Below are 24,366 nucleotides of genomic sequence, written 5' to 3'. Positions count from 1 at the left end.
TGTAACATAGAAGGTGTGCCTCAGAATTTTGATGGAATGAATGAATGAATGAATGAATGCGACCTCCTCGGATCTCGGCCTCTTCCCCGTCTCCAGTCACTTTTGGGCAGCGACCAACAAAGCGACGGTGCAAATGACTACCGTGTGCTACGGAGTGCCCAGCACCGGCCCTGGGCGGACCAGAGTTTTGCAAGGTCGCACTGCGGACAGCTAGGCCCGGGCGAGGCGGGGCGGGGCCGAAGTGCGGGGCAGGGCGGGGCGGGGCGCTTGCGCCATAAAGGCCTCTGCGCGCTAACAGTCCCTGCTCGCTGCGCCGCCTACCCCTGCGCGCTATCTTCCTCCTCGCGCACGCCTCGGTCCGTGCACCTTTCTGGTCCCGCCATGGCCGCGCTCACCCGGAACCCGGAGTTTCAGAAGCTGCAGCAGTGGCACCGCGAGCATGGCTCTGACCTGAACCTACGCCGTCTGTTCGAAGCCGACAAAGAACGCTTCAACCACTTCAGGTGCGCGCGCGTGGCCAGGGGACGGTCCCCGGCCACAGACAGGGCCCGGGTCGTGGGCACACGTTGTCCTTGACGCCTCCTTGGAGCTGGGTCCCGGGGGCCCATCTGCTCGCCGGTGATCCGGAGCCCGGGGCTACTTGGTCGTAGGGGAAGGAGCTCCTCCCCCGCTCCTTCGCCCCCTCCCAGCTCCAGTCGGGAGAGGGAGTCTCCTAGCGCCCGGGTGCGGGGGCTGCGCCGACCCCGCAGGCGGGAAGCACTGCCTGCGTTCGCCCGCCCGGCCGCGATCGGCTTGGGGCGGCGTGCGGGATGCGGGCTGGATGGGCAGGTCGGGGAGTTGCGGTGTTAAGAGTGGAGATGGCTGGGCCTAATTTCTGTCGAAGCGGCTAGGACCGGGAAACAGAAAGGAGTGTGAGAGGAATTCGTCCCGGTGTGCTCTGATCGCTGAGGCTAGGGGATGAGAGGAGAAAATAGAAAACCGCTCGTGGCCCCCTAGTCGGCCAGCGCGGCCGTCTGGGTAGTTGTCTGTGGAGATGCTGAAAAGGGGTGTCACGCTGAGAGGGGCCAGTTGCACCCCTTGTCTTCCCAGGCCATGACTCCTTGCCCAGAATCTGCGTTTCCCTTCTGTGGCATGGCCTTCACTGTGCAGCTGCTGCAGGTCAGCGGGGCAGCTGGTGGCCTTTTGGGGTGTGACACAGGGAGGATGTTTCTTCTGGAAGAACCTCCTGCCTCTGTCTCTGGTCTTGCGGTGGGGGAAAGGCTGCTGAAGAGACCTGGGGCGTGGTCAGCAGCCTCTGCATCTTTCTTCAGCTTGACTCTCAACACCAACCATGGGCATATTCTGTTGGATTATTCCAAGAACCTTGTTACGGAGGACGTCATGAAGATGCTGGTGGAACTGGTAATGTTCTGTTTGGGGAATTTTGACCTGTGACCCTCAGTATGGCAGGCGAGCTGAGCTCCTGGGAACCCCAGGTCCGGGAAGAAATGTATCTCAGTTACCACCTGTATGCTGCTGCAGGGCTCCAGTAGCCTGCCCCTTGGTCAGATTCCCAGCAGCATCCCCAGGAAGCCTGGTGCCTAATGTTTGATCACACTGGCCCCAGACAGTGGGAGGAGGAGACGGGCTGCCACTCCCTGCCAGCTCTGTTTATGGCAGCTATGTGCTTAGGGGCTTAGACTTGTGATCAGTGTGGTAGCACCAGGTCCGGTGTCTTTTCTTCCTAGGCCAAGTCCAGGGGTGTGGAGGCTGCCCGGGAGCGCATGTTCAGTGGTGAGAAGATCAACTACACCGAGGTGAGCAGGCCTGGTGGGTACATTCCCCCAGGGCCTCTTAGCCTTCCCCTTGCGGTTCATGACTGTTAGCATCACCCCGTGTCTTCCTCCTTTCTCTTAGGCAATGCTTTGCTCAATGACATGCCTGAGGACCTGTTCCCTTGGGGGGGGGGTGACTACCGTCCCCAAGGTTAGCAGGTTGGCTTTGGTGAACAAATTGGGAATGGCTCCCAGCATTGGCCCAAGGAGGAACATATCTTAAGCCTGAAGGGAGAGAATTTCTCAAGGCTGTCAGACATTTCTTATAGAACTTAACTCTTGCTTGATTTACCGTGTCACAACTCTAGTTCCTCAGTGATAGAAGTCAGTGGGGAGCAGTGGTGAGGCCAGGTGTTGAGGACACTGTTCCCCGCTTGTTATGAAAATCTGAGGAGATAATAAGCATTGAACTCTCAGTCTCGGTCTTCATGGCATCATTATCCTCCTGTTGCTTTTGAGGAATCTGAGTCTTGGTGGTCTAGTCACTTAGCCAAGATGTAGTTGCTGTAAGAGGCAGAGCTGGGATTTGAATGCCAGTCTGTTTGGAAGCTGGGCATGGTGAGGCATACCTGTAATCTCAGCAGTCAGGAGGCTGAAGCAAGAGAATCGCCGAGAGTTTGAAGCCACTTTTAGCTATATAGTGAGACTCTGTTTCAAAAACAAAAAACAAAACATACTAATAAAGCAACCTGTCTTGGTCAGCTTTGTGGGAAGGGAGACTGTAGTCATGGAGGGCTTCTTGTCGGGGTGGAGGTACATTTGCCTTTGGAATGTGGGGGCAGAAGGGAGAGTTGGGCAGGATGGGGAAGCCCTCCATCTGAGTGAGTGCTCTGCACTACTATCCTGAGATAATCCCTCTCTTGCACACTAAAGACTCCTCCACAGGCTTCTGCTGGGTGAAGTCATTTCGTTCTTATAACCAGGCCAGTTGCCTGGCACCCGTCATGGACTTCAGGTCTGGTTTGGTTGGAGGCAGATGGTAGTGATCAGCTTGCTTAGTGAGGGAAGCTTTCATTGCCCGCCTTTGCTCCACATCCAGATGGCTGAGGACCCTTGAGAAGGTGCCAGCAGACACCATGTCCTCCCACTGATGTTACCTCAGACCTGAGGAGACTGGTCCGTCCACTGCAGCCATTTAGTGCTTATCTCTGACCTGTGTTTTCACCACTCTGTCTTTGCTTGTGCTGTTTTTCTTTCCTCTGGCTGTTTGCCTCCTGACCACTGACAGGCCCATGAGACCTGTCCTGAGTATGTTCAGGGCCCGTTCTACCCATTTCTCATGTCCAGCACATCAGGATGTGGGCCATGCTTTGCCTTCCCCAGAGTCCCAGGCTGGCTCCTGTTCCCATAAGTGTACAACAACAGGGCCTTGGAAAGAGACTGCAGGGCTGCCATCCTGAGAGATGGCAGATCTGACCCTCGGGCCTTCCTGTACCATGGCCAGTGTGGAACATGACTCCCAAGCTTTGTGTTGGAGGCAGGGGGAAGGGGCTTCTTTATACTCTGACCCTTGTCCCTAGGATCGGGCAGTATTACATGTGGCCCTACGAAATCGGTCAAATACACCCATGCTGGTAGATGGCAAGGATGTGATGCCAGAGATCAACAAAGTTCTGGACAAGATGAAGTCTTTCTGCCAGGTAAGCGGCTGCTGGACTGGACTTGCCCTTAGCCACATGTGGGCCTGTGTTTGGGAATCAGGGAACCTTACTGGAGATTCCACCACTGTTTTAGAGGCAGGACATAGCCCCTCACTTCAGCTGCAGGTAGGGGCAGCCTGTGCAGTTGCTTTGCTGACCCCAGAGTCTCTTCTCAGAGAAAACCCACCCTGACAGCCATGCCAGCAGCCTCTTTTTTGAACTACAGACAGTTCTGGGTGCATAGAGCCAAGCTGGCCAGTGACAGAATCCTGAAATTAGAAGAGATGGGGTAGTGAAGGGAATACTTGCATTGTCCCACATGTTCATTTAAGTGTCTTTATTGCCTAGCCAAAATCAGATTTTTAAAAAAGTTATAGAAGTTTCTTACCCCCATTCTCAGCCAGCTCTCCGGAGGCAGCCTTTATAGATTCCTACGAGATCTTTCCCCAAGTTCCTATCCATGTACTAGCATATGTGTGTACATGCACATTTTTCTTCTGTTTGATACATGTTACATACACTGATTCATTTTTCTACTTGCTCTTCTAGAGCTTATTTTCACTTAGAAACATATAGGAGAACTGGACATGGTGGCACATACCTGTAACCCTAGCACTTTTGGAGGCTGAGGCAGGTGGATCACAAGTTCAAGCCCAGCCTTGACTAATTGGTGATTTGGTGAGATTCTATCTCAAAATTAAGGGGGGGAAAAAAAAAGCATGGGGTCTAGGAATATGACACAGCGTATAGGCCCTGGATTTAATCCTCAGTACCATAAGGGAGAAGAAGAAAAAAGGTAAGCAGTCTCGCTGGGTAGTATTCAGTGCACATAACCATGCCTCTTTTCTTGCATGTGGTGGTATTTGCAGATGCTCATGCTTATCACCATTGGCCTCAATATCCCAGGGATGATTCTGCAAGGGTAGACAGACAGTAGCCAACCTGGAGTCTTTTGGGGGGGGGGGGTCTTTTTCATTTTTATCGGTTCCAGGGATCAAACTCATGACTGCCTGCTTGCAAGGCAGGCGCTTATGCCGCTGAGCTAAATCCCCAGCCCCTCAACCTGGAGCCTTAAAGGTAACTCCTGGGGTCTGAGTGACTGTGTGTCTGTCTGTCCCTGAATGATGCGTGCTCTGGGAGTGATCATCTGGTCAGCTGTGATCATGCAGTACTCCATCCTGAAAGTTACAGCTGTCGTGTGACTGGTCAAAGTCTTGATTGCTTTGGCCAAGAGCCATTTCAGGCCTGAAAATGATACTGGAAGTTAGAAGTGATTTTGACATCATTCTTCAAAGTGTAACAGCCACATAAATGAGATTTCCTGAAGTGAAGAAGGCATGGCCTCTTGATTCTGGACTCCAGAATGTTCTTTGGAGTGGTCCATCCGTGTGCCTTTGGAGGTGAGGAAGAGCAATTCCACCTCTGCTGTCAGTGGCGGAACTGACATGTCTCAGAAGCTTGGTGCTGCTGTTTGGGCGGCCTGTACGTGTGCAAAGTATGCTGCTAGTCATGTCGGGTGCTGTCTCCAGGGGAGCCCTCAGAACTGGCTACTGGATGCCTGACTCAGACTAATGGAGTATTTATAGTAAAAAAACATGCTGCTGAACAGCAGCAATTCCACGGCAGCTGTTGCCATCAAGAGTTCACCGAGGGGGTCAGGGTGACGCTCAGTGGAAGAGCACTTCCCTAGCATGCAAAAGCCTTGGGTTCTGTCCTCAGCTAAGCATGCCAGGCAGAAGTTCACTGTGACCTTGATTGTAGTAGCAAAACCTAAAAAACAAATGCCTGTTTTTAAAAGCCTCTGGGGAGGGCTGGGCGTTTAGTTCAGTGGCATAAGTACCTGCTTGGCAAATTCAAGGTCGTGAGTTTGATCCCTGGTACCCCCCCTAAAAGCCACTGCGGAATGTTCCCATTACAAAGAAATGATAAATGAATGGATATGCCCATTACCCTGATCAAATCATTACCCATTATGTATGTATTGAAATACCACTCTGTGCCCCATGAATAAATATGATTATGTGTCAAGAAAGAGAGCCTTTTGTTCATAAGTGTGATGATCAGGTGTTCACACCATTATGTGCAATGTTCAACTCTTGAACCTTGTTTTTTTTTTCTGTCTTTTTCTTTTTTTATCGGTACCGGGGATCGAACTCACGACTTACACACTTGCAAGGCAGGCCTTTATGCTGCTGAGCTAAATCCCCAGCCCAACCCTTGTACTTGTTATGTCAGCACGTTATCCTTCTGATGTGAAAAACATCTTTAAAAGATACAGAGGAGGTAGGCCAGGTGTGGTGGCACATACCTGTAATCCCAGCACTTGGGAGGCTGAGGCAAGAGACTGCTACAAGTTTGGAACCAACATGGGCTACATAGTAAGTTAAAGGCCTGCTTAAACTACATCTCGAGACCCTGTCTCAAAATACCAAAAGTAAATAGATAAAAAAAAAAAAAAAAAAAAAAAGATGACATGGTATTAGACTGGATGGCACACATTTGTGATCCCAGAGCCCTGGGTGGGTGAGGTGGCATGATTGTAAATTCAAGTCCAGCCTGGACAACTTAGCTACGTAGTGCAGCTGTCTCAGAATAAAAAGGGCCTATGGACATAGATCAGTGCAAATACCCGGGTTTAATCCCCAGTTCTCAAAAATAATGCCAACAAAAACCTAGCATATGGAATAATCAACCTGGACACTATCAGAATATGTACCAATAAAATCCATTTGGATATCTGGAAACTCTGTAGCAACCTGCCATGCTACTTAGAATTACACTGTACTAGGAAGTTTAAAAAAGGAAGTTACATACTCAACGGTTCTTATCAGAAAAAAAAAAGGAAGTTGCAGTTGTAAAGCCGCCTCTAATCTAAAGATAAAGATCCTATAGGTACAGGGAGTGGTAGAGCATGCCTATAATGCCAGCACTCTAGGAGCTTGAGGCAGAACTATGTAGTGAGTTCAAGACCAGCCTGAACTATATATCCTAAGTCCCTGTTTCAAAAAGCAAAAACAAGATACATTTTTCCCCCCTTTCTGGGACTATTTTGGGGGGAGTGTTTTATCATAACAGGCTTTTTTTTTTCTTTTTTTTATTTGGTACCGGGGATAAAACTCATGATCTGGTACTTACCAGGCAGGCACTTAAGCCCCTGAGCTAAACCCCCAGCTCTGTAACAGACTTTTGGTAATGCAATTGAGGATTGAGAAGCAAAGCCACTAACTTTTTTTCTCTGAATCAGTGGGGAGTTTTCCAGTGGTAGTTAATTGGTTTTTTATTTAAAGAAAAAATGTTAGCCATGCATGGTGGCACACTCCTGCAATCCCAGCATTCAGGAGGCTGAAGCAGGAGGATCATTGTGAGTTCAAGACCAGCCTGTCCTACAAAGTGAGCCTGGGACCAGGCTGAACCACACAGCAAAACCCTGTTTCAAAAAGACAAAAAAAAGAAAGAAAAAAACATTCATAGGTCTCGTTGGTTTGGTTCCAGCCATGTGTTGTGTCCTATTTATGTGTAGAAAATTACTGTAAAACCTAGCAGCTGGAAGCAGCAGTCAACTGTTCTTTGGGTCAGGAATTTGCGGTGGTTGTGGAGTTCAGGTGTCATAAGATGAAGGTGTCATGCGATGAAGATGTTGGCCACAGAGACAGCAGGCTGCAGCTGCTATGTGAGGGGCTCTTAGTTCTTTGCTACATGCATTACTACATAGAACTGTTTGAGTAGCCTCACAACCTGGTGGATAATGACTTCCCCAAAAGTGAGTGACCCCAAGAGCAAAGTGGAAGCTTCTAGCATGCATTGTTATTTTGAAAATCAGTCACAGATCAGTCACACTCAGCACAGGTGGAACTTTGCAGGGCTGTGAATACCAGGAAGCAAGAATCCTTTGTAGGTCTGCTTAGGTTGGCTGCATGTCTGATATTCCTGTCCCTGGTTAAGTCTTGTGGCAGTAATTGTCATTTTACCTCTTGGTCTCTGACACTAAATTCTGCTGAGAGCTCTTCCTTGTTTTGCAAATTCCGCCAGTGTTACAGGCAGTGAGGATGTGGCCCCATTTCTGTAATGAGAAAATAAGTCCAGTGAGTGCTGAGTGTGGTGGGGATATATCACCACGGTTTCAAGAGGCTGCTGTGAAAGCCTGAAAGTCGGGACTGAGAAATAAGGATGCAGAAGTCACAGTGACTTTGAGCTGTGGTGTGTGCAGAGGTTTGCACTGATTGCATCTCCCTGCTCTGTACCAGCGTGTCCGGAATGGCGACTGGAAGGGATACACAGGCAAAGCCATCACAGACGTCATCAACATCGGCATTGGAGGCTCTGACCTGGTGAGGAGAGGGCTCTTTGGGGTGTGGGGAGGGGTTGAACTGTTTGTCCCACCCAGGTCCTTGGTTTCTCCAGGAATGATGCCGCATCTCTCCACAGGGACCTCTTATGGTGACGGAAGCCCTTAAGCCATACTCTTCAGGAGGACCCCATGTGTGGTTTGTCTCTAACATTGATGGGACCCACATTGCCAAAACCCTGGCCAACCTGAACCCTGAGACTTCCCTGTTTATCATTGCCTCCAAGGTATGGGCCCTTGGAGAGGGTGGGGAGATGGGTGCTCTGCTGTTGCACCAGGCATTGGAACTTCAGGACTGGTTCTGAGTGAGCCATGCTTTGTGGACAGCATCAGTGTAGCTGTTCTCAGACTGTTCCATCATCTGACAGCATATAATCATTGATCAATATGAACCTTTGTCTTAGGGGCCACATTTGTTTGCCTAGTCTGAGGTTGTGCTTTCATACAGATTTATCCCTTATGTTTGCTTCTTTCCCCTTGCTTTCAGAGATATATCCTGATAATACAGAGGCTTTGTTATCATTTATGCCCTCTGTACTCACTTTAGTGCACATAAGATTAAAAAGTCCATTTGAGGGGCTGGGGATTTAGCTCAGCGGCATAAGCGCCTGCCTTGCAAGCAGGCGGTTGTGAGTTCGATCCCCAGTACCGATAAAAAGGAAAAAGACAAAAAAAAAAGTCCATTTGAACCTGGTAAGCACAAGGTCGTGAGTTTGATCCCTGGTACCAAAAAAAAGTCCATTTGAACGGGGGTAGTAGCACACTCCTATAATCCAGCACTCAGGAGACTGAGGCAGGAAGATTGCTACAAGTTTGAAGCCAGCCTGAGTGAGTTCAAGGACACCCTGAATTACTTAATAAGGTCCTCTCTCAAATGAATGAATGCCTGAATCCTGAGACACAACTGGTCTGGGCTAAGGAGCACCCAGTCTAGCCAAGTTCCAAGGAGGTGATCTGGACTTTGTCCTGCAGAATTATGGGGTTGTGGCATTCCCTAGGGTCCTCCCTTTGATTGTAAAGTGCTGGACTCACAGGGTGATCCTGCTCAATCCAGGCCCCTGCCTCAGTCAAAGCTATGCTGACTGGGTTAGTGGGTGTGTGGAATGTCACTGACCTGTGCATCTTGCTCCTTGTGACAAGCGGGCATTAGCAGGGCTTCTGCCCCTGAGCTGGTGGCTGACTACTGTGCTCTCTGTTGCAGACCTTTACCACCCAGGAGACCATCACTAATGCAGAAACGGCAAAGGAGTGGTTTCTCATGTCTGCCAAGGATGTGAGTGGGTAGCAGGGCCTTCCTGGAGGGGTGGGCAGGTGCTGGGTAGTGTGCAGGCTGGGAAGAACAGGGTGAGCCACTTGTGCAGCTGAATGGCCTGTTTTATTTTAAAGTTGGGAGTAGAAGGTAGCCTTTTTGGCACCTGCTTTCTTGGCTGTGGTTGTTCATCCTTGACTTTGTCAGCCCCAGGCATACCCAGCGTGTCAGAGCAAGCCCTCACTTGATAAACACCCTTTTGTGTTTTTTTGGTGCTAGGACTGAGGCCCTTTCTTCCTTTCTTTGTTGGTGGTGCTGGGATTAAGGTCCCTTCTTCCAGCTCCTTGGCGCTGGCAGATCATCTCTGTTCCTGACCTCACCCATTCACAGAGGCCTGTTATACTCCCTGGGCTTCGTATGCTGGCTAGTGAGATGACAGGCCAGCCCATGACCCTTCTGCCTTCTTGACCTTGGCTGTGATGTGGACCCTTTTTACAGCCTCAAGAAACAAGGATTGAGTATAGTCAGTCCCCCACAGCCTTGGTTTCCCCATCTATAGGATTGTCACCCTTGGGGGACCCCACTGGGGTGGGTTTGGTGTAACTTCAGATCTGTTTCTTGCAGGCTTCTGCAGTGGCAAAGCACTTTGTTGCCCTTTCTACCAACACGGTAAGTGGCAGTGTGGCTTCTCAGGTTCCCTCCCTCGGAGGGCCCAGGCTCTCAGGAGACATGAGCTGAGACGTGGTTTATACGTTTGGAGTCTAAGAACATTAAGCCCCAGTGAAAAGATGTGATTTTTTTCCCTGCTAGTGCTTGTTGCTGGGTCTCGCACCTGCCTGTAGGTCCTCACAGTCTGCCTGGTGTGGAGCCTGTGTGTGGCATGGAGGCAGGCTTGGCAGGCTCAGAGCCTTGCTCAGCTTAGTTCTGCTGCAGCGCCATGTGCTGAACTGTTGCACCAGAACTGGGAACCCACGCAGGGTTTCCTGACACCCCAGCCCCCCACCTTCACCTCCAGTGCTGACCTTTCCACTGAGGGGCACCATACCACCCTTGTCTGCTCTCTGCAGACAGTGCTTAGATTGCCTGCTCCCGCTTGGGGAATAGGTAAGGGGCCCCTGGGAGCCCAAGGACCTACTCACTTGAAGAACAAGATTGTCATCTCTTTAAGGCTCTCCCAGGTAAGGGAAAGACTGACAGCAGTCCAGGCTGTGTTTCATACCTGGTTTGGCTTCTGACCATGCTCAGGTTCCAGCCATAGGCTGTGATTCCTAGTTATCCTAGGTGTGGGCATTCTCTGTTACCTATGTAGTTCTAGGTGATGCAGAGTACAGTGTGGGCCTCACCACATAATCTCTCTCTCTCTCTCTCTCTCTTTCTCTTTCTTTCTCTCTCTCTCTTTCTCTCTCTCTCTCTCTCTCTGTCTCTCTGTCTCTCTGTCTCTCTGTCTCTCTGTCTCTGTGTGTGTATGACCCAGGAGGCTCTGCTGGAAGCAGATCCTGGGTCCCAGCTTAGGAGGGTGAGGGGGTCCTGCAGCTTATCTGCCACAGTTCCTTGCTTCCTGGAGTGCCTATTCTTGCTTAGCTAATTTAACACTTTCCCCTTTGCTTGTTTCAGGCCAAGGTGAAAGAGTTTGGAATTGACCCTCAAAACATGTTCGAATTCTGGGATGTAAGTACGGGCATATCCTGTGCCAGGTGAAGGCGTGCCCTTGCCAGTTTATGGCTGTTGAGCCGTAGATGGAGGGGTTCATGAGGTCAGGTCAGCATTTATTGAGCACCTACTGCATGCCAAACTTGGGAAAGGCACAGAAGCCCATAGAAAGACTCGCAGGTTGAGAGCCACAGTTGAGAGTGAGGGCTCTACCATCACATGTAGCAGGGCTGAGTGTGGAGGGCCACGTTTCAGTCCCCTGGGGGCCTGCCAGTAGCAGGGTAACCAGAGCTGCCCCTGAGCTGAGTTATTCTCAGTGATGACCTTTCTCCAAGCCACAGCCACAATCTGTAAAGGTCAAGGGGCAGGTTGAGGCAGGAGGTGGGATCTAGTTGACTGGGAAAGAAGTGACAGGATCTGGAGGATGGCAGGAGGCAGTGTCAGTCCTGGGCAGCTTGCACAGCAAATCTTGCTTCAAGTAACAGCCTGCAGCCTGCGCTGCAGTGCGAGCAGTGGTCACGTGGATTCAGTGTCTGCTGGAGCCGAGCGCTGACTAGCTTTCCTTGCAGCTTAAATGGGTGCAGCAGTGCTGGAGGGATTGGGGTGTGAGGATGCTGTGCAGAGCATGGGCTCTGTGGATGCCATGGGCTTGGCTAGACATTCACAAAGTGCTCTAAAACATGGCTGTGGCAGACATACCCATGCGAGCCTTGCCTGTTTGAGCAGTTTGGGTTGGAGACTTGGCTTGGTAGAAGCTTCTATAGTAGTAACCTTCTGATTTGAAAGTTCTAAAAGCCTGTTTCTGCCAGGTGAACTGGTGCACATCTGTAATCCCAGCACTCTGCCACGGTGAGGTAGAAGGATCACAAGTCTGAGCCCAGCCTGAGCAACTTAAGTTACTTACTGAGGCCTTGTCTCAAGATAAAAAGTAAAATATGACTGGGAAAGGCCCTGGGATCGGTACTCAGTACTGTAAAACAAACTGGAAACCTTTCTCTGCTGGGGTCTGGGACACAAGCCGCAGTGCACAAAGCCATTCGTTGTGTATAATGAGTTAACTTCTTTCTAGAATGGGACTAGTTATGTGCCATCCTTGGAAGAATTGAGAAGACTCACTCAGAACATTGTCTGCATTTCCTGGCTCAGCTAAGGAGCCCTGTTGGGGAGCCTGTTCAGCTTCTAACAGATGTTGCATGGCTGGTAAAGGGATGAAGGCATCTAACCCCTCCTTCTGGGATTTGGTTCCTGAGCAGGTGGAGGGCAAGGATGTATGAGTGCCCCTGCCAGCCAAGGAAAACAGCAGAACAGGGCTCTCACTGTCCGTAACTGCCCTGCGTGTGAGGAGGAGTTAGGCTGCAACTTAGGGAAAGGAGTGGGTCTTGCACAGAAGGCCTAGGAATGACCATGGGGCACCACAACATGGAGCCATGGCAGGTGAATGAGAACAGTGGAAGCTTCCAGGGCCGCACAGCACAGCACCTGAAGGGGGACTAGGTAGATCCTGCTGAATCAAGAAGATATCTGAGGAAGCTAGGGACAGGTAGGGGTGAAGTCTCTGGACCGGGGGTCTCAGGTGAGAGAGAAGCATGAGGTCAGGCAGAGGGATACAGTGCTGGCCCTTAGGTAGAATCGGAAGAATCTGGTCTGGTAGAGGTAGGTACACACCAGGAGACTCAGCCTACTGGAATCTGTCTGCAGGCAGCATCGTGTGTCACACAGCGCTATCATGGTAAGCCAGTGTCGCTCAAGACTCAGCTTGAGTCGTCACACTGCAGAGCTAGCTTTGGCTGGAGAGATCTGAAGAGAAGCCAGGAAAGGTAGAGTGAATTCAGAGCAGGAGCTAGGACAAGGGAAGGCATAGGTGAAGTTTGTGAATTCTGCACACAGGGATTTAGAGATGGTTCTATCCAGCGAGGTCTGGGAGCCAACATCATGTACAGGTACTTATTAGTTACTGGTGGGCTTGTCCTCAGATGAGGTGTGAGAATTGAGGATTGGGCAAACGCAGGTTAACCCCATGGTTCTTTGTTACTGACCACGTACAAAGGGCAGAGATGATGATGTCAGGCAACTGAGAGTCCTTAACAAGTCTGAGGACTGATCTGTAGCATAGGGTCCCGCCAAGCAACCCAGATGAGGGAGGAGCAGAAATATGTCTCATTATAAGGGGTGAAGAACTGGGCATCTGGGGCAGGGGAACACACACAGAGTTGTGCCACCAAGTTACAGTTTAAAGACAGGAACAGTCTTATACACCTGTAAGTCCCAGCCTATGAGAGGCTGAGGCAGGAGGATCACAAGTTCAAGGCCATCCTAGAACATAGGAGGCCCTGTTTCAAAAAAATAAATAAATAAATAAATAAACCAAAATGCAATTTGAGAAGCTGATGATAGGTAAAGGCCTAGAGAGTCAAGTCTATAAGATAAAATGTATGAGGCCCAAGTTAACCAGACACGTGAGTAAGTTCTCTCCCGGTTCCTTACAGACTGAGAGAAGCAGCAGGCATCTGTTAGGTCTGTTGCTCACGTGTGAATCAGGTGTGGTCTGTACGACCTGTCTGAGGTCTCAAGACAAAGCATCAGACAAAGGTGCTATCTTGGTATGATGAGCTTTTTAGGGTGCACCTGAGGAGACAGGTTTGACACATGTAGATATAACTGGGTACCTATATTGGAACTATAGGCAGGGGCAGGGGAAACAGTTGTGCCAGGTAAAGTCTAAGCAGCTGTGGTGATAGCCAGGGCTCTCTGGGAAAACACTGAAGCACTGGCATCAGACCAGGGGCTATAGAGTGGCAGCCATCTGGAAAATTTACAAAGCCTGCGTCTGGCCAGGTATATACAGCAGGTCCAACAGGGGAGGCTTGAGGAGTTAAGGTGAGACATGGTTTGTGCTATGGGGCCTCACAGGTAAGGGCTGAGCTCCTAAGATAGGCCCTAATTCGTTTCCCAAGTTGGAGAAGCTGGGCCTAGTACCCTGGGTGGAGTTCATCAGGTAGTTTGGTCTATGAAACCAAGCGTAAGCAAAGGTAGATTGGTCTAAGAAGCCATGATTGAAATCATTAAATTCTGCTTCACATTTGAGGTCAGGCATAGGTAGAGAGAGCTGCTCTGTCGGGTAAGACCTGAGACTCCAGGACTTGGCTTGTCTAGAAACACCTGAATTGCTAGCTGATGGCTGGGAAAGTGGAGAGAACTGGGTCTCACAGGTTAGAGGCCTGAGGAACTGGGATCTGGCACAAATGAGTTATCTCTGAGTCTCCCAGAAGGTTGAGATTGGTAGGAAGAACTTTGCCCTTTGTGTGAGGCTGAGGAGTTGCGACCAAGCAATGTGGAATCGAGCCTCGTGAGTCAGGTGTGGGCAGCATGTGTCTGGCATTGGTTTGTGTCTTTGGATTTCTCCAGTCTGAGAAATGTGAGTTAAGCAGGGAGGCAGAGCTAGACTTGTCAGGTAAGGTCTACGTAGGCTTCACGCAACTGGCTGTGTCCAAGGAACCAAGAAGTCAAGCTCAAGTAGGAAGACATCAATGTGCTGGATGAGGAATCAGCAACTGAGAGGTGAGGTACAGGTTGGCAGAGTGGCCATCCAAGTCTCATCTCAGGAGCTGTGAGCAAGCGTGGGAAGGGAATGCTTGTCAGCAAGTGCAATCTCAGGAGCCAGCATCAAGGCCAGGCACACAGCTGGCCCACCTTGGGCAGTATGCAGACCCAATGTCAAGCTTTGGAAGGCAGCACTGGCCTGTCAGGTGTGGTTTGAAAAGCCAGGTTCACGTACTGGTAGGCACAGCTGCCAGCCAGGTGTTGTCTAGGGAAAAGGGTCTGAGAGAGATAGGCAGAGTTGATCTGCCAGATTGTTCTTGAGGCCTGAAAGGTTAGAGTGGAACACAGGTAGGTAAAGCTGGCTCTTTTAAAAAGTAGACTGAGGCAAATGTGTATAAGCCTGGGTCTTTGTGGTGAATGTGACAAGTCAGGTTGAAGCTCAGGTAGGTGAAGCTGGCTATAAGGATCTAGGGTTGGGTTCAGGTATGCACTGGCCTTTTGTTTGTGGTCTGAGGAGCTGGATCACCCATGAGTAAGTAAAGGTGACCTTGTAGGTGAAATACGAGGTGAGGTCAGGACACCAAGGTCAAGCCAAAGGTACCAGTGACCCATCAAATGCATTGCAAGGAGCCAGAGCCAGCTCAGGTGGGTAGAGCAGGCCTATCGGGTTTGGTTCCAGGAGCAGGAATCCTGTACAGGTTAGGCAGAGATGGTCTGCCTGAAGCATCTTGAGGACTGAACACAGGTAGGTAGAGTTGATTGTTTGGGGAATTAATTTGGGCACAAGTTATTGACGGTGAGGCTTATGTAAGTAGAGCACTCTCTCAGGTCAGACTCACAGCCCTGGAATCTGTGGTACTCTGGGTCTTACAGGGCGTCCACAGGCCCTTGGGATAGGTATCAGCAGGTAAAGGTGGACTTCCTCAAACGAGCACACTGGAGGAGTGTCCTCCAGAAAGGAGGGTGCCCCTGTGGTTTTGCAAGTGAAGTTTTTGGGCATGATTCTGGCTTGGATGTATTCACCCAGATCTTACGTAGGCCTGGGGAGCATGGCTTGGTCTTGAGTTGTTAGAACGCATTTCGGAGGGTCTCTGTAGCACAGGTATGCAGAGTTACCCCCACTGGCGAGGTTGCCTATGCTGAGGGTCAGCTGAAGTTTTTAGTGTTGAATTTGTGTGGCTCTGTCCTCAGCCAGACCAGATAGAGACTGCTGGGGTCAGGGACCCGTACAGAGTTGGATCTCTAGGAAGATGTGAGGAAGATGTGAGTTGGATCTCTAGGAAGATGTGAGGATCTCTAGGACGATGTGAGCCCAACCCCAAGTTGGGCTCAAGGAGCTGGACCTGAGTCTGTCACTTGAGTGGAAGGGTCTAAGTTAGGCAGGGCAGGTCTGTAAAGCCTGGCTACAAGCTGCACTCTCCGAGCTGTGGCTCTGCCAGTTGTATAAACCTGCAGCAGAGGCAGAGTTGGACACAGGTTGGCAGAGCCAGGTCATTACATCTGTGCCCGGGGCTGGTTCTGTCAGTGAGTCTGATGTGGATCCAGTTTGGAAGAGGTATATAAACATGTTTCTAGGTGGGTCCTTGCTACCTGGGAAGAGGTAGATCTTACCTGGTTAGGAAAGGGGAGGCCTGCTGGACCATGGCAGGAGGCACAGGACGTCCACCCGAATGAGGTTTGGTAAGAGAGGCCCATGGCAGGCAAAGGTAAGGTCCAGAAACCCATGTCTGCAGGTGGAAGGTGAACTGTTCAGGTCACCATTGTTGCTGGACCATCCTAGAAGCAGAACCTGAGGGCCCAGGCACAGGCGAGGTCAGATCCTGGCTTTGTCAGTCTGAGGGCTGCCAGTCTGCTTACGTCCGGTTGGTAGAACTGAGTCTTTAGATAAGATGTCAGGGGGCTGGGGATTTAGCTCAGTGGCAGAAGTGCCTGCCTGCCAAGCACAAGGTCATGAGTTCAGTCCCCAGTGTGTTAAAAAAAAATGCCAGAGGCTTGGTCAAGGACAGTGTGATATGTGAGACTGTGTCTATCAGGTGAGGCTCCCCTAAAATCTGGACTCCTCAGGAGAAGAACCCCACTGTGCATCTTACTGTGCATGCCAAGAACCTGTGGCCACACTTCTCCATTTTCTAGTCCATTCCATTTGATGGAATTCCCCACATCAGTCCTGTGCATCCCCAGCCCACAGTCACGCTGTTTTCTGGAGAACCACTGGGGCTTGGGAGCAGTTTTGGCTTCATGCTCACTTCCCCACAGACTTCAGTTTTCCAGTTTTGACTCTCCAGCCTCACTCTAGTTTTATCTTCTTTGCTGTTCAATGCTTCTTGCTGCCCAGCCTTTCTTGGCAGGCTTCAGGAGATAACCCTAACACCAGCCAAACTATCCATTTGATGTGTATGCTAAAGACCATGCTTTGCATATAGAAGAGTTGAGGGGCTTATTTCTCTGGAACTTAATTCTCTCACTATTGAGAGAGAGAGAAACAGACAGAGAGAGAGAGGTCCTCTTGCCATAGGACCTTTGCATATGTTCTTCTGGTTGGTAGAGTGCTTTCTCAGTGCTCTTGTCAATCATGCTTGCTCACTTTTCACGTTGTGGTTTAAGCAGATTTCTTCTGTAATTGATCTCTGCACCATATTCACTTTTTTCCAAGTTCATGGGTTGACATTTATTGGCAGGAATTTGTTTTTGGGGGTTTTGGTTTGGTTTGATTTGGTTTTGTTGATACAGGGTTTTACTATGTAGTCCAGGCTGTCCTTGAACTTACTATGAAGCCCAGGCTGACTTCAAACTCAGGGAATCCTCCTTTGGCATAAGTATTTATCTCTCTTCCCTAGTAAACTGCCTGTGTTGCCTGTGCCAGGAAAGTAATTTGTAAATAGTTGCTGGGAAGATGTGCATGGAGCTTCAGAGACTCTGATAATACAGAGAGAGTCAAGCGTGGCAGGCATGTCATGAGTGTGGCATACAGTGTGAACCGTAGGCCTAGGTGCGTCTTGAGAACCGAGGCTGAGATCAGTGAATCACAGGCATAAGGCGCTAGGTCTGTGTCCCAGGAGACCAGGCCCGAGTTTAAGGTCTGTCGGTTTGCTAACGGAGTCGGGAATGGGCTTGTAGGAGGTTGCATTTCTGTCAGGATCTGAGGAAGCAGGGCCTAGTAAAGGTAGGGTCAGTGTTCGAGAAGGTAGGCATGGTCATGGGAACAGCTGTGCCAAGCCCAGATGGTAGATACAAAGTCTGTGTGTCCAAGGAGGCAAGACCAGGCACAGGTAGTCGGGGTGCTGCATCTGTCATTGTCCAAGGAACTGTGACTGGGCATAAGTGTGAAGCACTGGGCCTGGGCCCTCTGACGGGTGCCAGGCTTTGGGCCTGTCAGTGTCTGCAGAAGCCAACAAACCGGCACAAAGATGAGGCTTTGGCCTTTCACCTGCTGAGGAGATGAGGCCAAGAACAGATGGGAGGCTCTGTCAAGTGTCCAAGGAGGCAAATAAGGCACAGGTACCAGGTTCCAGGTTAGTCAGTGTCTGAGAAGCGGCGTGGAAGTGTCTAAGGTTCTGGGTTTATCAGTGACCAAGAGGGCATCTAAGGCACAGGTATGAGGCTCTGGGTCCGTCAGTGTCCCAGGAGGCTGCTGAGGCAAGGTATGAGGCCGGGTCTGCCAGGTTCCAAGAAGGAGGGTGAGGCAAGGTATGAGACTGGGTCTGCCAGTGTCCACAGGAGGCAGCTGAGGCACAGGTATGAGGCGGGGTCTGCCAGGTTCCGAGGAGGAAGGTGAGGCAGAGGTATGGGGCCCTGGGTCTGCCACTGTCTGAGGAGTCAGGGGAAGCACAGGTATGAGGCTGGGTCTGCCAGTGTCTGAGGAAGCAGGTAAGGCACAGGTATGAGACTGGGTCTGCCAGGGTCCGAGGGGGCAGAGGTATGAGGCTGGGTCTGCCATTGTCCAAGGAGGAGGTAGGCACAGGTATGTGGCTTTCTGTTTGTCAGTGTCTGAGGAGGCAGGTTAAGCACAGGTAGGCAACAGCAGGTCTGCCAGGGTCTGAGGAGCAAGCGTGAGCTAGGCATGGTCCCAGGCTCTGGGTCTTCCAGGAGTCAGGATCAGCCGTGGTAAGGTGTTTGCTCGAGTCTGTGGCTCTGGTCAGCCTGGGGAATTGCCGGTAGCTGGCCTGCTGTCTTGCTTCCTGGAGGTGGGTTTGGCTCAGGCCCCCTAGGCTGCAACTGTGGAAGAGCAGTGCTCTCCAGTGACAAGTTGATGGCAGAAGGGAGGGGGGCGGGTGCCCTGGCCCTCACTCAGGACCTTTTCCCGTCTCTCTTAGTGGGTAGGTGGACGCTACTCGCTGTGGTCAGCCATCGGACTCTCCATTGCGCTGCACGTGGGTGAGTGCGTGTTTCTGAGTCTCGCAGTCCCCTTGGGGGGTGATGGTATTGCAGTCTGAGCTCAGGGGAGGGGGTTCCTATGTCCCCAAACACTTTGCTGTCCTCCCAGGCTGCTGGCCTCTCTGTTCTTAGCTGGAGTATTTCTTTCAGTTCTGGGAGGAAGGGAGACCTGGGTTTTCTTTCAAGTTGCAGGTTGACCTTTCCCATCTCTCCCAACTGCAGATCTGTGGATCTCCAGTCCTAGGGCAGGTTAGATCTGACTAGGCCAGCTCTGCTGAGAAGGGCTTTCTGTAGGCCTCAGTCGTCCCAGGTGCTGTCTGTTCTGGCTCCACGTTCAGCCTTTCTTGGTTCCAGAAGAAGCTGTACCCATTGTCAGAAGGATGCAGGTTTTGGCTGTTTCTGCTGACGCTGCTTTTATGTCGCAGGTTTTGATAACTTCGAGCAGCTGCTCTCTGGAGCTCACTGGATGGTGAGTGCTGAGTGGCCAGAGCCGAGTGTGTCAGTACAGCTCCCCTGCCCCTCCCCTGCAGCTGCTCAGTTTCTGCCCACCCTACTCTTGTTTCAGGACCAGCACTTCCGAACAGCACCCCTGGAGAAGAACGCCCCTGTCCTCCTGGCACTGCTGGGGATCTGGTACATCAACTGCTTTGGGTGTGAAACACAGGCCTTGCTGCCCTATGACCAGTACCTGCACCGTTTTCCTGCTTACTTCCAGCAGGTACCACCTTCTAGGCCAGGCCTTGGAGTGGGCAGGGCCTGTTGGGTCCCAGAAGGTCCTTCAGCCCTGATGCCAGCTTTTCCAGAAACTTCTTCCCTCTGGGTCTGGCCAGGTCCTGTCTGTGCTCCGCTCCCTGACTCATGGTGCTCTTGGCAACTCTGACTCACTGAGTCTGTCAGTCGAGTTTGACCACTGTGTTGGGGCATGACTGGCTGTCATGATGCCCTGGCCACTTGGGTCCTGGCTTGGTTTCAGCATGTCTCTACCTGGGGTCGCTTCCTCCTTGGTTGTCTGGCATGCCTACCATAGAATAAGGCTGTGAGCTAGGGCCACTGTGACCTTGCCCTGGCTTAGTCACTCCCAAAAGATGGGTTGACACCCGCTCTGTGCTGATTATGTGGGCTACACAGATCTGTGTCCCCCTGGACTCCTCAGAACCCCTAGAAATGAGCAGCCCCTCCATCTGTCCCAGAAAACCCATCCACATCTGTCCCTGTTTTCTTTAGTAAGACTAATCCCTCCTCTGCACCCCCGGGCTCACTGGGTGGGGCAGGTTCAGCAGATGATCCCCCACACCAGAAAGTGAATCCTGCAATTGAGGGAGGGTTCAATTCTCTATGTCCCAGCTGCTTGTGTGAAGATTGACATGATTAGATGGATGTCCAAGAGCCAGCATCTCACTGAGATGACACCCTCGGAAAACCCTCCCTTAAGAAATCAGTTTGTTTTTATTTGGATGTTGGGGATCAGTCCTAGGATTCATGTATACTCAGCCAGCATTATATCACTGAGCCCAAAATTTTATTTTTTTGGAAATCATCTACCCACCTCTAGACCCAGCTTCTCATCATGGGTCCTTCCTGCAGAGTAGTCTAGGTCAGAATGTTCGGGAGCCTTGGACAACAGTTTTGGGGCTGTCTCATAGCCTGAAGCATCATAGCACTTGAGTGTAGTACATAAAGGAGCAAAACTTGCAAATGGGGGCTGGGGATTAGCTCAGTGGCTTACGTGCCTGCCTACCAAAGGGTGAGGTCCTGAGTTTGATCCCCAGTACCACAAAAAAAAAAAAGAAAGAAAAGAAAAAAACTTGCAAATGGGCTTCTGAGCTTCTGTGTGCATTCCAGGGTGACATGGAGTCCAATGGGAAGTACATCACCAAGCCAGGCGTCCGTGTAGACCACCAGACTGGCCCTATTGTTTGGGGGGAGCCAGGGACCAATGGCCAGCATGCATTCTACCAGCTCATCCACCAAGGTAGGGCCCATCCAAGCTGGGCAGGGGCTTTGTACTTAGGTCAGTGCCCTGCTGTGGGCTATGTGGTGGCTCTCATGGGCTGGGGTTGTGTAGGTAAACCAGTGTCCTTCACAGGCACCAAGATGATACCCTGTGACTTCCTCATCCCAGTTCAGACCCAGCACCCGATACGGAAGGGTCTGCATCACAAGGTAAGGACTCCATCCCTACTCTCATACTGTCAGACTCACACCTCTGTAAGGACTTCCTCTGAAGCCACCTGCTTTCTCTAGCTGTGGCTCTTTTCATCTTGGAACCAGCAGTGACACATCAAGTTTTTTTTTTTTTTTTTTTTGGCAGTACTAGGAATTGAAAGCAAGGATTTCACACTGAGCTGCATCCCAGCTGTTTTTTTTTGTTTCTTTTTTTTTTGTCTTTTTCTTTTTTATTGGTACCGGGGATCGAGCTCACGACTGCCTGCTTGCAAGGCAGGCGCTTATGCCGCTGAGCTAAATCCCCAGCCCCTTTTGTTTATTTTTTGAGACAGAGTTTCACTGTGTAGTCATGACTGGCTCAAACTCTGGATAAACCACCTGCCTCAGCCTTTTATAGGCACTTTCTCTTTTTTTTTTTTTTTTTTTTTGGGGTATCAGGTCGAACTCACGACATCGTGCTTGCCAGGGCACTTACACTGCTAAACTAAACCCTTGGCCCTCTGCCTCAGCCTCTTGAATGGTGAGATTATAGGCATGAGCTGCCATGCACAGCTGTTTTTTAATCTTTAACTTTCTCCTGTATCTCAGACTGACTACCTTCCAATTCTTTTTCCTCTTTTTTTTTCCCTCATGTGATTGGACTGGGCTGACTGGATCATCCAGCATAATCTCCCTGTTTAATGTCAATAACCTCAATTGCACGAGTAAAGCTCAGTTTCCCAAGTGATACAATGTACAGGGGCTTAATAGGGAGGGACAAAGACCAGGAGCTAAGGTCCTGCCTCGGCACATGGGGACCTATCAGGTTCCCAGCCTAAAAGGATTATGGTGGTTATGGGCATGTAGAGCAGTGTAGGGGTATGTGAGCAAGGTTTTACTCAGTGACCTAGGGCTGAATTCTGATTCTTTCCCTCTGTAGTTCTGTTATCCAGTGCTGCTGAGGAGAGATGACACTTTTTATAGGATCATTTGTTTTCCCCTCTCGATCTTGATAATGGAACCTGGGGCCTTGTACATGATAGGACAAGTGCTTTCTACCTCTGAACTGTATCCCCAGCTCCCTTTTAGGCTCCCAAAAGGTAGATGTTGGCATAGCTGTCTGCAGGGCCTTGGCAAGTGGTACATATCGCCTGAGGAGTGGTTAGCATTGCTACCCTCCCTGTGGTGTCATCGAATGTGCCCTCCCAGCCTCTCTCTCTGGCTGAGCTATGCAGTGAGTGTCCACACAGGAACCAACCTGGCTCAGAAGTACTAGATGGTCCTGTCCGCCAGCCTGGAACTCCAGCAGTGATCTCAAGGATTACTGGACATCTCTCTTGTTAGATCCTCCTGGCCAACTTCTTAGCCCAGACAGAGGCCTTGATGAAGGGGAAATCGACCGAGGAAGCCCGGAAGGAGCTCCAGGCTGCTGGAAAGAGTCCCAGGGATCTTGAGAAGCTGTTGCCACACAAGGTCAGCGCTGCCAAAGTGGCATGCCAGAGTTGGAGGGACGATGTCACGGAGGCAGGGGATGGCTTTGCATTGGGCCTGGCTTGTCCTGTGCAGTGGGAAGTTCCTGTTTCCCAGCCTGTGGGGCTCTGTTTTAGGGAGTTAACTTGGGGATATTCCTTCTTGTTTTTTGAAGGTCTTCGAAGGAAATCGCCCAACTAACTCTATTGTGTTCACTAAGCTGACCCCATTTATCCTCGGAGCCTTGATTGGTGAGTAGGGGAAATAACTGGCTTGGGCTCAGTTGGGTGGGGCTGGGAGGCCCTAACATGTGCTGTCTGCCACCTCTGCAGCGCTGTATGAGCACAAGATCTTCGTTCAGGGCATCATCTGGGACATCAACAGCTTTGACCAGTGGGGGTGAGTTGCTAACTTGGGAGGATGGGAACACCCGTAGGCTGGTTTGAGGATTTCAGCAACAACACTGAAATCTTACCCTTTTTCTCCCCTCCCTGGTAGAGTGGAGCTGGGAAAGCAGCTGGCTAAGAAAATCGAGCCTGAGCTGGACGGCAGTGCTGCAGTGACCTCTCATGATTCTTCCACCAATGGGTTGATCAATTTCATCAAACAGCAGCGGGAGGCCAGGACTGAATAAATACAGCTGCAGCCCCAACTGTGACTTGTCCCTCCTTGCTGTAGTCTGCACTGCATGGTCCTGCCCCAAGCACCCTCTGGTTTTGGGCTTTGGGGGAAGTTGGTCTGGAATTAACCACCCCACCCTCTCCAGCCCATTCTTCCTGTTTTCTAGTCAGCTGAAATGCTTCAGTGCAGCCATATTTTCTGACCTGTGTTCACATGGTTCACCTCCCAAGTAGAAAAATAAAGATACCACAAGGGAAGTATGGGCTCAGCTTGTTACTGTGTCCTGAGAAGGCACGTCACATGGTGGGTGGAGTGTTTGGTGGAGCAGGGGCATGCCTCAGCTGACACTTGACTTCATGGGAAGCAGGCCCAGAGTGGAAGACGAGGGTAGAAGAGGGGGGATGGGGACACAGGCTGTCAGGAGGGCATCTTGACCTCTAATCAGATATCATCTCCACATTTTGCACCCCTGGTATCTGAGACTTCAGAGAGACCACCTGCTCTGCTCAATGAATAGTTTTCAAACCACAGTAAGATTATGACTATTTAACATGAGTTCCTGGTCATGATCAAGGGTGCATACCGTCTTCTGACTAGGTACTTGAGCCTTTCCTTTTATAACTAATTACTTTTATATTGTCTCAAGATACCAAATAATAGCCAGATATGGTATTATAGGAGGCTGAGGCAAGAGAATTGCTGAGAGTTAAAGGTCAGCTTTGGGCATATGGTGAGTTCAAAGCCAGCTTGGACTATAAAGTGAGGCCCTGTATCAAAACAACAACAACAAAAAGATATTAAATAGGTTGTTGGGACTTTTTTTGCCAATTAAGGGGAAGAGGACTTTTTTTTTTTTTTCTTCAAGAGTAGAAAGTATTTATCTGGGACCCTACTTCCCAAGGGAATTTTATAGAGCAAAACCAAAAGACAGAAGTAAGGTAAGGGAGGTAAAAGGTGAGACAAACTAGTTAAGGTTATAAATATAGTCACATAGGTAACATTGGTCCAGTGGAAAATCACAATGTGGGGCAAAGTGAAGATTATTAAGTATAGGCTTTTAGGTAATATTGATTAAGTGGGGGCACAAAGCAAGTGGATCAAAAAAGGACTTCCTAGAAGGGAGAGACCAGAGAGCTTTTGCTTTCCTACCTGTTTAGAATATATGGGTGTAATCACTTCTCTGTCCTGTGTCCTGACCTTCGATGAATGTGCCTCCAGCCACAGTTGTCTTCTGCAGTGACCCCTCAAGGATCCAGCCCAGTCTGACTGCCTATTAATATTTCCTCCCACCACCACCAACAGATGTCCCTGACCTGTTACAGGGAAATCTGTATAGTTTCCCTTGCTGATTTTTATCCTAAGGGGTCCACCAACATGCCTGCTTAGATTGAGTGACTTGCCAGAGTGGTAGAATCCTATAGAAAATGATGGGTGTAGCAGCTTTGAGCTGAGAAGTATGAGTGTAGAGGTGACAATAGTTGGCCTTAGATACAAGTCATTTGCAGTTTAGCAATTAGG

The 24,366-nt window shown here is 50.3% G+C and overlaps 1 protein-coding gene across 2 annotated transcripts; it reads left to right on the top strand.

Moving 5' to 3' along the window:
* The first annotated feature begins 292 nt into the window (after positions 1–292).
* Positions 293–23,105, top strand: Gpi (glucose-6-phosphate isomerase). 2 transcript variants are annotated; one of them, XM_003467197.5, is made up of 18 exons: positions 293–503; positions 1,311–1,401; positions 1,728–1,796; positions 3,335–3,454; positions 7,699–7,782; positions 7,880–8,026; positions 9,001–9,072; positions 9,673–9,717; positions 10,663–10,716; positions 18,552–18,612; positions 19,038–19,081; positions 19,178–19,330; positions 20,455–20,584; positions 20,699–20,775; positions 22,102–22,230; positions 22,403–22,478; positions 22,560–22,626; positions 22,726–23,105. In XM_003467197.5, the coding sequence occupies exons 1-18, from the start codon at positions 382–384 to the stop codon at positions 22,859–22,861; spliced, it is 1,677 nt and encodes a 558-aa protein (XP_003467245.2). In that variant the 5' UTR covers positions 293–381; the 3' UTR covers positions 22,862–23,105. The 2 variants fall into 2 exon arrangements, with proteins under 2 accessions (XP_003467245.2, XP_023419758.2); XM_023563990.2 differs by lacking the exon at positions 293–503 and adding an exon at positions 787–1,158.
* The last annotated feature ends 1,261 nt before the right edge of the window (positions 23,106–24,366 follow it).

This window comes from Cavia porcellus, unplaced genomic scaffold (assembly GCF_034190915.1).
Source record: "Cavia porcellus strain 051 isolate PalLab524CR breed Dunkin Hartley unplaced genomic scaffold, mCavPor4.1 scaffold_7, whole genome shotgun sequence".
In the NCBI taxonomy this organism is placed as follows: Eukaryota; Metazoa; Chordata; class Mammalia; order Rodentia; family Caviidae; genus Cavia; species Cavia porcellus.
Note: the sequence above shows the minus strand (reverse complement) of the source record. Positions and strands in the feature narration are given on the sequence as shown.